This window comes from Amblyomma mixtum, chromosome 8 (genome assembly GCF_055824585.1).
Source record: "Amblyomma mixtum isolate Tamu chromosome 8, ASM5582458v1, whole genome shotgun sequence".
Taxonomy (NCBI): Eukaryota; Metazoa; Arthropoda; class Arachnida; order Ixodida; family Ixodidae; genus Amblyomma; species Amblyomma mixtum.
In genome coordinates this window covers 129,719,752-129,733,340 of record NC_143019.1, presented here as the reverse complement: position 1 = coordinate 129,733,340, position 13,589 = coordinate 129,719,752, and the positions used below count along the sequence as shown (strand labels likewise).

At 50.7% G+C, this 13,589-nt stretch overlaps 1 protein-coding gene and 1 pseudogene across 1 annotated transcript; one reads left to right on the top strand and one right to left on the bottom strand.

Annotated features, from left to right (window-relative positions):
- The first annotated feature begins 2,712 nt into the window (after nucleotides 1-2,712).
- Nucleotides 2,713-3,268, top strand: LOC149334416 (uncharacterized; annotated as a pseudogene).
- A 5,210-nt stretch (nucleotides 3,269-8,478) lies between these two features.
- Nucleotides 8,479-9,728, bottom strand: LOC149334415 (uncharacterized). The gene has a single exon (XM_089556236.1). The coding sequence runs from the start codon at nucleotides 9,726-9,728 to the stop codon at nucleotides 8,553-8,555; it is 1,176 nt and encodes a 391-aa protein (XP_089412362.1). The 3' UTR covers nucleotides 8,479-8,552.
- Between the last annotated feature and the right edge of the window lie 3,861 nt (nucleotides 9,729-13,589).

The following is a 13,589-nucleotide window of genomic DNA, read 5'->3' as shown; positions in this document are numbered from 1 at the left end:
CTCGTTCGGGCCGCAGAAAGGAAAGGTTGCAATGCGAGGTCGTTTTGTTGCTTGCTCCGAAAGGCCTCTATTTGGGAACGGTGAGGAGTACGAAGCGAGACACCCATTGAAGTCTTCCTCCCCGCTTGATGTAGGTTCTAGCGGACTGCGCGATAAGCAGTCGTCATCGCTGTCACGCCAACCAGTTCTGTAGTCGACAGAAAAGTACTCCTGCAGGCGCAGAGCCCAACTCGCGACAAGACCAGACGGATCGCGCCAGCCTATGACCCAGCATAGGGAAGATGGTCGGGCACGGTAATCGTGAACGAACGCGGAACTTCTGGACAGCAAAGACAACTCCCAAACTTTCCACTTCAGTTACAGTGCAGTTGCTGTCGAACTTCAGTAATCTGCGACTGGCATACGCAATAACGTGATTGGCGCCAGTGGGAATCCGGACAACCACCGCCCAAGACCGACGCCACTGGCTTCATTGTGGATCTCTTTGGCAGCGATATGATCATCATCATCATCACACTGACTACGCCCACTGCAAAGCAAAGGCCTCTTCCATGTCTCTCCAATTTACTGTCCTTAACGCGGGTTAATGAAATCCTAGAAAAATCAAGAAGTAGAAATGGGCTTGGACAGGGCATAAGGTCACCATCATCATCAGCAGCATATAATGCGAAGTCAAGATAACCTTATCCACTCAAACGTCGTAATCTCATCCGCCCATCTAACTTTCTGTCGCACCCTGCTACGCTTGCCTTCTCTTGGAATCCACTTCGTTACCCTTAGGGACCAGCCGTTATCTTGCCTTCGCTTTATATGCCGATGATGATGATGGTGACCTCATGCCCGGTCCAAGCCCATTTCTTCTTCTTGATTTTGACTAGGATTTCATTAACCCGCGTTTGATCCCTCAGCCACTCCGCCCAATGCCTATCTCTTAACGTCACACCTAGCATTTTTCTTTCCATAGTTCGCGGCGTTGTCCTTAACTTATAAGCTGAACCCTCTTCGCTAGCATCCACCTTTCTACCACATATGAGAGTACCGGTAAGATACAGCTGTTGTATTATTTTTTATTGAAGGATACTAGTAAATTTACATCCATGATCTGAGAGAACCTGCCATATGCGCTATACCCCATTCTGATTCTTCTAGTTATTTCCTTTTCATGATACGTAACAGATGCCACTACCTGCCCTAAATAGACATATCCCTTACCCCTTCCAGAACCTCCCTACCAATCGTGAACTGTTGTTCACTTGCGAGACTGCTGAACATTACTCTAGTTTTCTGCCTGTTAATTTTAAGACCTACCGTTCAGCTCTTCCTATCTAACTCATTGATCATGCTTTGCAGTTTTCTCCTGAGTGACTGAGCGAGGCAATGTCATCAGCGATTCGAAAATTAGGTATTCTCCATTAACTCCTATCCCCAACTGATCCCAGTCCACGCCTCAGAACCCCTCCTGTAAACAGGCGGTGAATAGCATCGGCGAGATCATGTCTCCCGGCCTGGCACCATCACTTATGAAAATTTTATTGCTGACTTTATGATGTACTATGGTAGCTGTGCAGTCGTTATCAACATGTGGCAGTATTTTTACATACTGCTCTTCTACAGCCTTTTTCCGTAATGCCTGCTGGTTGCTGAGGTTTCAGCTGAGTCAGATGCATTTTCGTATTCAATGAACGCTGTATGTAGTGGCTGGTGATATGGTCTACTTCTCTATCTCCTGCTTGATAGTGCGCATATGGTATATTGTCGAGTACCGTTTACGAAAGGCCGCCTGATCATTTGGCTATTTGAAGTCTAAGGCTGTCTTGATTCTATTTGCGATTACCTAGTAAAACATTGTAGGCGATAGACGGTAAGCTGTTTGGTCTGTAATTCTTCTCACCTGTTGACGCCTCCTTTCAAATGACTTAGTTATAGCGTTATTCCAAGCTTTTGGTACTCTCGAGGTCATAAGGCATTGCGTATAAAGGATAGCTAGTTTTTCTAGCACAATCTCGCGTCCATCATTCAGGAGATCTGCTGCTACCTGATCCTTACCAGCTGCTTTCCCATTTTGCATTGCTTCTAAGGCTTTCTGTACTTCCCCTTTCTTTACTGGCTTGATGACCCATTGCTGTGCTTTACTGCCTCTAAAATTAACGTTCTGATTACATTGGGTAGTGTATATATTTGTATAGAACTCTACGGCTGCTTTAACTACACTTTAACTACCTTATCCATGTTGCTAATGCCACTGTCCTTTGTCTCTTAGCGCATTCATATAGTTTTACCTATGCCTAGCTTTCTTTTAATGCTTTTAGGCTACCTGAGTTCTTTACAGCATACTAGATGTTCTCCATTTTAAACTTCCTTATGTCGGCTACTTTGCGCTTCTCTCAAAACACTTCTCTGGATGGGCTCTCAAGATCCTTGCTAATTTTCTTCAGTTATCTTCAGCTTTGAAACAAAGCTTCCTACAAAACTTATTTTCGGTTCGAAGTCGGGTGCAACCTGATTTTTAAAAAAATCTAGTGGGGTGCAAGAATCAGGCAAATTAGAGTCCAGCTGAAAACGCAGGGCTCTAATAAAATCTGGCCGTTCTCAAAGTAATATCAATGCGACCACTGCCTTTTCTGCGCAGGCGAATCCAGAATGTCAAGAGATTGCATCGCGGAGGAAAGTCGAAGCGATGACTCCAAGCACTACCCCGCGTGCTTTGCTGTGATGGTGGCGATTGTAGTCCTCACGGCTCCGCTTGGCGTCTTCTGGTTCCTGCTGCTGCCCAGGGATTGGCAGAGTGACCTCGCCTCGACTTTGCCTCCGGGGCCCATTTGCAAGAACAGCCAGTGCGCCAGCGCGGTGAAAATGTTCAAAGCCATTATAAAGCCGGAGGCAGACCCGTGCCAAGACTTTTACACACACGTGTGCGGCAACTACAAGCACCCGTGGGGCCAATTTCTCGGGCAGCTGGATTACGAGATGTACCAGGCGCTAACCCGAACACTGGACGGCGCCTCGTCACGTCCAGCACGGGACCAAAGTGCTGCGCAGAAGGCAGCCGCCCTATACCAGAGCTGCGCCGCAGGTCACGCGGACGAAACTGAGGAAGTACAGAAGTTCGTGGAGTCTGTAGGCCTGGGTTTGAGCACCTACGCAGACGCAGATGTCCTTGACAAGATCATCATGCTCTCCTTCAAATACAACATCGCCATCCTTGTGGAACTGTCCCTAGACGACAATAAGCTCTCTGGCCGAAAACGTGTCCTGGTGCTGGCGGTGAGCAGCTCTCAGGTGCGCTGGATGAGCGAGCGAGGCGTGTACACGCTGCTGGACAATTTTTACCTTGTACACATAGCCGCCTTTGGGCTGAAAGTTTCTTCGGATGAGGCGCGTCACACTGCGGAGAACATCACCCGCGCCGAAACAACGGCCATGGGCGTCTACTTCTTCGACCGGTCTGTGAACTTATTCCACTTCGCTGCATCATCACGCGTGAAACATCTGGATGTCCTGACACACAACATACAGCCGCCCCGTTGGGCGTCCCTAATCTCCACCCACTCTGGCGGTGTGTATGGCGCCGAAGACGAAATTCAGGTGAGGAACGCGTGGCCATATCTGCCCAAACAGGCTTTTTTCTCTCAGCGGATGAAGTTGATGGCTGGGTGTATTTGTAATGTGTGTAGAATGTCCCCAAAGGTTGTGTGAGAGGGACAGGGAGGAAAAATATAAGTTGGCCTGTGTCCGTAGGGTGCCCTATTGTAAGCACGAAGAATCCACTTTCAGCGAGAACGGAGCACTTATAAGTAGAAAGGATTAAAAAACCAAGCACAGGTGTCGCCATCAGCGATCGATTTCGCAAGTCAAATGAATGCGTTGGCGCTTTGGGCGCGGATCTCAGAGGCTGTGCTACACCGCCATTACTTTCCCGTCTGTTTCGGTAATGACGTCACGAGTTTCAAACGACTGTGGTGAAGATCTTTCAATCCTTTTTTACCGGCGCTAAATTAGTGTTTTGCTGCCGGTCAGACGTCAAAATAGACTGGCATACCCACAGAATCTACTTTCATTAACAACAATATATTGAAAAAGTTCTCTTTAGTTTCACTTTGACTCAAAGAAAACGCGGCAGGAATAGACACCTACCCAAGGAAGGAGCCAATGCGACCAGACGTACGCCACGAGTGACAACTATTTTCTTACTGTGAGCGGCTCCTGGACTAATATAATACGAGTAGAATATTCCATTTTGTTTACATTGTAAATTTTTGAGGCTTTTGTGTGACGACACGCCCCAGGTTCCCTGTTGATCAATGCCTCTAACCTAGTAATTCCAGAAATATGACGTCACTTCAAGAAAATAAAAAAAAGGAAATTGAGACGGAATTACGAGATTATGCCGCCGTTCTCATGGCGACAAGCTTTACGGAGCCGGTGAAGAGCTACGCTCGGTTTTTGTTTATTTCCCTAATTTTTGAGCAGGCTTGAAAGGTTCCTGCTTGCTTACCGCGAGTGATAAAATTAAGCGGAAACTTCTCAGCTCATTCTGTGTGGCTAGCCGTTTCTGTGAAGTTCTATCGGCGTTAGCGGTATCGAATTTAGCCTATGGACTCAGTAGTCGTGGATGCAAAAATTAGAGGAAACAGTGCAAGACGCTGTAGATGAACTCAATACCAATATTTTCTAAAGTTTGTTCGCCACTTCATGATTCGCGCTGTTTAGTGGAATTTTAAGGAAAGTTGTCTCGAAGGCAGGCAGCGGTAGTAACGTATTTGCATATAGAGGGGCTCTAATTGACGGCACTAGGCACCGGCTGTTCATCGATGACGCTAATTTTCTATCGCACCTACTCCAGTTCCGCTGGATGAATATTGATACGTGGCGGCTAGAAGCAGCAGTAGAAACAGCAGAGGTGGGCTGCTACGCAAGGGACCGACGGCTTGGAGTAGTCTCTCAGCACACAAGCGCGCACCTCAGCGTTGTCTTCGTTAGAAACCACTTCGTCGTCCTCCCAGCGTCCGTAGAATGACCCCCCTCGCGGCAAGAGCACCGTCCCGGTGCGCACTACACAGGCCTGCTAGACAGCGAGTTGTAAGGTTTGAGGCGGGACACGTGGACGATGTCGGTGCGGAGTGCAGCGGCCGGGGATGGCGGATGTAGCGGGGTGATCTCGTACGTCACCGCGGTCACCGGACGTACGACCCGATAAGGGCCTGTATATCGGGGGAGCAGTTTTTCACAAAGGCCCACACGGCGGGAAGGGACCCAGAGTAACACAAGGGAGCCAGGAGAGTAGGTGACTTCACGACGGCGACAGCCATGACGTCGTTTGTGATTGACTTGGGAGGCCGACAGCCGCTGGCAGGCGACAAGACGGGCAGCGTCGGCGCGAGTGATGGCGTCCCGAGCGTAAGGACTCGTGGAGGCGGTGGCGGGCAGTACACTGTCGAAGGGCAGGAAAGAATCGCGGCTAAAAAGAAGGTAAAAAGGGGAGAAACCAGCTGTATCGTGACGCGTAGAATTGTAGGCGAATGTAACAAATGGGAGGCTAATATCCCAATCGCGGTGATGGTCGGAGACGTACATGGAAATCATGTTGGTGAGGGTACGGTTCAGACATTCAGTGAGGCCGTTCGTCTGCGGATGGTAGGCCGTGGCGAACTGATGACGGACGGAGCAGGAGCGGAGGAGTTCGGCGACCACTTTGGAAAGAAAGCAGCGGCCGCGATCGGTGAGCAGATGACGGGGAGCACCGTGGTGGAGTATGACGTCGTGCAGGAGAAAGTCAGCGACATCAGTTGCGCAGCTGGTTGGGATCGCTCGATTAATGGCGTAGCGCGTGGAGTAGTCCGTCGCGACCGCGATCCATTTGTTTCCCATAGCAGACACCGGAAAAGGGCCGAGCAGGTCGAGGCCGACACGGGAAAACGGGTCTACGGGGATTGGAATCGGCTGAAGGTGTCCGGGAGGGAGAACCGAGGGCGTCTTCCGTCGTTGGCACAGCTCGCAAGCGGACACATAACGGCGGACAGAACGGTATAGACCGGGCCAAAAGAAGCGGCGGCGCACGCTGTCGTAGGTGCGGGAGACTCCAAGATGACCGGCCGTGGGAACGTCATGAAGCTGCTCAAGGACGCTGCTGCGCAGATGTTGAGGGACCACGAGCAAGAGGTCAGCGACGTCAGGCCGCATATTGCGCCGGTAGAGGACGTTCTCATGAAGCACAAACGGGGCGAGGGACGCATCACAGCGGTTGGCAGTGAGGCGGTCGATGAGGGAACGTAGCGAAGAATCCAAGCGCTGTTCTTGTGCAATGTTGCGGAAGGCCGAGATGGGTAAGACGCAGGCATCAGCCTCGCATTCGTTGGAGGAGGGCGCATCGACAGGGTAACTGGACAAGTAATCCGCGTCCTGGTGCAAGCGGCCGGACTCTTGGACGACACAAAATGTGTACTCTTGAAGGCGAAGAGCCCAGCGCACCAGCCGGCCAGTAGGGTCTTTGAGCGAAGAAAGCCAGCATAAGGCGTGGTGATCCGTGATAACAGAGAAAGGGTGCCCAAACAAGTAAGGGCGGAATTTTGCAATAGCCCATACCAGGGCGAGGCATTCCCGCTCGGTAATAGAATAGTTGCGCTCTGACACAGAAAGGAGACGGCTGGCGTACGCAATAACGCGAAGCTTGTTGCGTTGCCGCTGAGCAAGTAGGGCACCAATGCCACGGCCACTCGCATCGGTGCGATGTTCCGTAGGGGCTGAAGGATCAAAGTGCGCCAACACAGGTGGAGCAGTGAGGGCACTGATAAGGGCTCTGAAGGCGTCAGCTTGGGGGGGGTCCCCAAGAGAACGGGATGTCCTTCTTGAGGAGCGTGGTAAGAGGTCGGGCTATTTCCGCAAAGTCCTTGATGAACCGGCGGAAATAGGAACATAGGCCGAGGAAGCTGCGCACATCACCGGAGGAGCGCGGAGTAGGAAATGAACGCACGGCGCGGACTTTGTCGGGGTCGGTTTGGATCCCAGCAGAATCGACCAAGTGGCCAAGGACCTTGAGCTGACGGCGGCCGAAGGTACATTTCTTCGAGTTCAGCTGAAGACCAGCGCGGCGGAAGATGGCAAGGATGGCTGAAAGGCGATGCAGGTGGCTTTGGAATGTAGACGAAAAAACAATCACGCCATGTAAGAAGCAGAGGCATGTCGTCCACTTAAAACCGCGCAGGAGGGAGTCCATCATGCGCTCGAAGGTAGCAGGGGCATTGCACAGGCCGAAAGGCATGACTTTAAATTGGTACAGGCCGTCCGGGGTGACAAAGGCGGTTTTCTCCCGATCCCGTTCATCGACAGCGATCTGCCAGTACCCTGAGCGAAGATCGATGGAGGAAAAGTAACTGGCGCCGTGCAAGCAGTCGAGAGCGTCGTCAATTCGGGGCAAAGGGTAGACGTCCTTCTTTGTGACGGCCTTCAGATGGCGGTAATCGACGCAGAATCGCCAGGTTTGATCTTTTTAAAAAGCACGACAGGGGACGCCCAAGGACTACTCGAAGGCTCGATGATGCTGCGGGCCAGCATCTTGTCCACCTCTACCTGAATAACACGGCGCTTTGCGAGGGAGACCCTATAGGGCCGTCTGTGAATAGGGCGGGCCTCGCCGGTGTTAATGTGGTGGGCAACAACAGAGGTTTGACCAAAGGGACGGTCCCCAAAGTCAAAAATATCACTGTAGGAGGACAAGAGGCTGTGAAGAGCTGTAGAATCAGCAGAGGGCAGATCGGCCGCTATCATCCGGGAAATAGAATCCTCACGGGAGGGCTGCGATGTAGGGACATTAGAGACAGCAGTCGTTGGGTCAGGAGCCAGGACAGAAACTGTGGAATCGGTCAATGGGGACAGATCAGTAAGTGAAATGCCGGTCGGAAGTACCTGAGGGGACAGGCTGAAGTTGAGGACAGGGAGGCAGTTGCAGTTGTTGGTGATGTGGACAATGGTGTGGGGAAAGAGAACGTTACGATTCAGAATGACAGCGGTGATAGGGCAGGCGACGTAGTCTCCATCAGGGACGGGAGGAGAAGGCGACATAGGGATGTAGACACCAGCTTGTGGCGGGAGACGAGCAAACTCGGTGGATTGAAGGCGAGGTGAGCTGGTGGAGTCGTCATTGCACAGGGGCAGATCCAATCGGAGAAGGCCTGAGGAACAGTCAATACGAGCTGAATGGGCGGTTAAAAAGTCAAGGCCAAGGATTATATCCTGAGGGCACCTGGTCAGGACGGTGAACATAACGGGTATATGACGGCCGGCAATGCTGACTCTCGCAGTGCACATTCCAATCACGGCAGCGGGGCTGCCATCGGCGACGCGAACCGTGGACATTGCGGCAGGCGTTAAAACTTTCTTCAGACGGCGGCGCAAAGAAGAGCTCAGGACAGACACTTGGGCGTCAGTATCAATGAGGGCAAGGACCGGGACACCATCTACGAGGACATTCAGGAGATTACGTTGGGCAGCGGGGGTCAAGAGAGGATTTTCAGGCCGGGTCAATGATGCAGCGTCACCTCCGGGGGCTGCATCGGCTAGTTTTCCGAGAAGTGGCGGGAGGTCGAAGGAGAAGGGCTGCGGCGTGTGGTAGGAGAACGGGAGCGGCGGCCTAATGGGGAAGGTGAGCGGCTGGACCCACGAGGGTACGGTGCGGGCTCGTCACGGAGCGGATCGGGACGTGGTGTGAAGCGGCGCGGGCCGTAGTCGTTGCGGTGGTCGACGAAGGAGTAGGGGCGAGGTGGCGGGGACCAACGGCTGCGGCAGCGACGGGAGATGTGTCCGACGCGAGAGCAGGTAAAACAGATCGGCCTGTCATCAGAGGTACGCCATTCGGCAGGATTGCGATATCGGTACCGATGCGAGAAGCTGCGACTGTAAGTGGTAGCTGCGATCACTGCAGGGTCCGGGTTGGCATGAGCGTTGTCCACGACGCGAAGAGAAGGGACGGCCATGTTCGCAACCTCCTGGCGAACGACGGCTTGGATGAGGGCCAAGGTGTTGTCCGGCAGTGGCAAGGAAGAAACAGCGGGCGTCATCGCCTCCAGTTCGCGGCGCACGATACGGGTTAAGTTAGCCGGGTCGGAAGGCTGCCGCAATGTTGGGAGATCTTCACAGGAGGAGCTAGCAGCAGTGTTCGGCAGCCGGTCAAAACGGTGAGAAATGCGCCGGTGTTTGGCTTGCTCGAAACGCCGGCACACCTCAAGAAGAGAAGCGACCGTGGAACAGTCTTTGCATAGAAGCAGATTAAAGGCAACGTCGGCAATGCCTTTCAGTATGTGGCCAACTCGATGGGCCTCGGATATGTCTTTATCAACTTTACGGCACAAGGCGAGGACGTCTTGTATGTAGGCTATGTATGGCTCGGAGGAAGTTTGGGCGCGTGACGCGAGTGCCTTCTTGGCGGCGAGTTGGCGGCCGATGGGTTCTCCGAAGAGGTCGCGGAGCTTCTGCTTACAGATGTCCCATGAGGTCAAGTCATCTTCGTGGGTTTCGAACCACACTCTCGCGGTGCCGGTCAGGTCAAATATGACGTTAGCGAGCATCAGCGTTGGATCCCACCTGTTGTGCGTGCTGACGCGTTCGTAAAGGGCCAGCCAGACGTCCACATCAACGTCGTATGTACCGCAGAACGTGCCCGGTTCGCGGTGGTGGGCGACGACGACCGCTGGCGGTGTTGACGGAGAGGGAGAGGGCTCGGACTCGGTAGACATGTTGGCGAGACGGCGGCCACGGCGGAGAGCCAGCTTGAGGTCGGGATCGAATTTAGCAACCTCCACCAAATGATATGTGGCGGCTAGCAGCAGCAGTAGAAACAGCAGAGGTAGCCTGCTACGCAAGGGACCGACGGCTTGGAGTAGTCTCTCAGCACACAAGTGCGCACCTCAGCGCCGTCTTCGTTACAAACCACTTCGTCGTCCTCCCAGCGTCCGTAGCAATATTTATAAGAAATGCTCCAACTGATTGCAAGAGTACTTGGATAATTTTTTTTTGGATGTGAACACTTTGGCTCGATCTGTCAGGCCGCTAATATGTCACACGCAGAAGCCCCATTGCCATGTTTGCCTTTGCGTATGCGTGTGAACGTGGGCATACAAGGCCACATTCTAGATATATAACAATAAATATGGTTCCCGACTTTGAAAACAATATGTAACCTATTTGTTGGAAGGCAAGTTTCATCACGCCTAAGGAAAAACTTACCCGAGAAATTCATACAATCTTGTCAGTTTCCGAGATATTGTCAGATTCCGAATACGACACCCTTCAGTGTCCGTGGCAAGTCACCGCCGTTTACATTGCTTTTTGTGGTGTGATTGCAGGCAAATGTTAGCGCAGTTAATGGCGTGATTCTAACCTTCGAGAAGCGTCCTGTTTGCGGGACTATGCTTTCGAACCATGCGATGCGATTATTGCGCATAGCAACCAGCCCTCACCACGGTCGTTAGAACGGTCAGCAGTGGCGCAAGCATTAATGCGGAGTATGCTGCGTGTGCTATATCTTAAATGAAGCTCAGAAGTGCTTATCGCAGCATACGGCCGAATTACGATTTGACATCAACCGTACATGGTTAGGCGAGATAACTCTTTCAACCTTGCGTCTGGTGCAGGTGGCGTTGTCCGCTCTGACCTACATCGACCAACTGCACGTCTACTTGGGGCGACAACTAAACCTCCTTGCCGCATGGGAACTGATTCGTAACCTAATGCCGCTCACTTCTCGGAAATTAGCCGCCTCCATTTACCCGATGGAATTCATAAAATCAGCTTGCCTGCTTGCCGTCAAGCGAGCCATGGAGGTTCCTCATCTCTCTTGGTACCTGTTTAAAGAGGTGCCGCAGAGCACGGTGACAGCGGCGCGAGACATGACGGACCACATTCGGAAGTCCATAATGGAGGAGATCGACAGTGCCACTTGGTTGGAGAACGCCACCAAGACGACGGCGATGTACAAGGTCCATACAATGGAACTCCACGTTGGTTACCCGACTTAATTTACCTCTGAGGAGGAGCTAAACAATGTCTACCGCTCGTACCCAGACGTCGGCAAGACCTTTTTTGCGCCATGGCAAGAGGCAATGGGCAAGACAACTGCCTGGCGGATCACCAACCATTCCAGTTATTAGTGAGTACCGATGATAAATACGAATAAACTCTCGATACAGGTGAGCCGTTAATCTATAGGATATATGATTTTAAATTAAGCAGCTTGAAAGGCAAGGGCATGATGTAGACATGACAAGCACTGACTAGGAACTGAAGATTATCGATGGAAACACAGGTTATGCAGCCACGCCACGGAACACCTCAGAACACACAATCACCTGAAAGCATACAGAAAATCAAAATTCATGAACGGCATTGAAAACCGCTCTCATCAAAACAGCCTAATTCACTACTTGCCAACGCGACGGACACCTCGCTGACACATTCGTTACGTAGTCGCACGAGATGTCTACCCTAAGAGATGTCACCTCTAATCTGTAAAGGATGAACTGCCAAAATTTTCGCAGCAGAAAAATATGGGCCGCAATCTTCACACGCCTTAAGTTAAACCAAGTTTGAACCCCTACCTGTTTTTAAAGACTCCTTGTGCTCCCTTAATCGTACATTATTACACCTGCCAGCTAAGCCACCGTAAACCCTTTTACAAAGTAAGGGTATTCGATAAACAAGATTCATTTTGGAAGTTACAACCTCTGTCAAAAGTGTATAACCCAAGGCCTGCAGCGTGCCTTCTTATGAACCCTCAGAGACTGTAACCTCTCGAATGACAACTGGCGTCGATTCCTCACGGCTCCCAAGCTTTGGATTGGCAGATGTCCTAAAGAGGCTACCTAAACAGCTCAGGAGCAAACCTCTTGGGCTGTATACTTTTGACGCAGGCCATACATACACATTCTCCTTTTCACCTGTCACGTGTTTCTTAGTGGAACCAATTTTGCTCCCTTTTTTCTTAATTGTGTGACAGATTGCTGACAATTTGTCAGCAGCCGAGAAAACCGCAGCCGAGAAGACCGCTCGAACCCAGACGTTTCGGTCACTTTTCAAATTTTGCGACAGCCTATGCTCATAAGGTAGCACTAGTGGTCTTTTGATACTTTGGTGCTGATCCCCAGCCTCTTCCCGCTCGTTGTGCGGGGGCCGCATAACGATTTTACCTTTTTTGGTAATTTATCGGAAACCTGCTTTTATAAGCCCAGAAACCTGTTCCTGGAAACTAATCGCCATGCTGGGAGAGCATGACTTAAACATGTCTGACCTCGGGTCGGACACCGCAATGCCATCTTTAACAATATTGGAATGGTTAGGTCAGTAATCGAGTAGCGGCTTAGCGATCCTAGGCGATTATCGCCAACACACAAGAGTCATTCAATGTTAATTGAGTAAGTCATAGTCTCATGGTCTCATAGGCTCATAGTCTCGAAAAGTTTCATGGTTGCACTGTCGGTGAGGGAGAGGTGTTTCGTCTTCTTTCTGAGGGCTTGTACAAAGATATAGCGTTAGATGCCGTGGGCAAGAATTGTAGGCGGGTGACTAAATATACAGGAAGGTCATGCGAGAGGCTGTGCGTCTGCTAGGTGAAATGAACCTTGGTAAGCTGGTGAATGTTTTAAAAGACTTTAGTGAAGGAGTCTATGACATGTTTATTTTCGGGGAAATCTCACCAGTTAAATGAGCCATTTAGAGCGATTCTTTCAGACAATATTGTGGCAAAATTTACTCTAGAGTTATCTGCAACAGCATCTGTTTACTTAGCGTCTGGGAGATCTTTTCGAGGGTGGTTTAGTATCTAAGGGCTGATAATCGAGGAGATTCTTTCATTGTTAGTGTCAATGTGGAAGATTTATTTTATTCGGACCCGCACCAAGACCTCATCACAAATATGCAAATGCGTATAGCGAACATAATAACCAGACTGCTTTTAGAAACAGCTGTGGAATTGCAACAGCGCAGTTTTTAGGAGTAAGGTTCTTTTATTTGAAGAGCACGTTTCTGTATTATGACGGCGAGATATATGTCTGAAAATCCGGTGTATGTATTGGTTCGAAGGTTGCCCTGTTCTGTGTGATAACTTCCTAAGCCGAGTGGACAGAATGATTGCCGAGACCTTGCATTGGCTGGAGGATAAATCTTTAGATGCGCTGATGATTTTTTGTTCTTCTACAAAAGCCAATATACTCAAGTCGTTTAAGGAGCAAGGTTTCGGTCTTAGGTTAAGAATGGGGCAAATGTCGCAAGAAAGGGAACTGCGGTTTCTGAACCTCAAAGTGATCGACCGCACGCGCTTTGTGCATTAGCGATATTCACCTGATAGTGTTAAGCCGCTACTTGATTGCAGGCCCAACCATTGCATACTTATTATTAAACATGGGATTGCGGTGCCCACCATGGTGTTAGTCATGATGATGTCATGCTGACACAACATAGCGATTAGGTTCCATGAGCAAGTTCCTAGGCTGTCGAACTAAGAATTTCTCAGCTACGGCATTGCAAGAGCGCGCGATAAAATGATGAAAAAGGTAAAACCACTGTGTGCTATGTATGGAAACAGGCTGATGCGGATTTAGGAA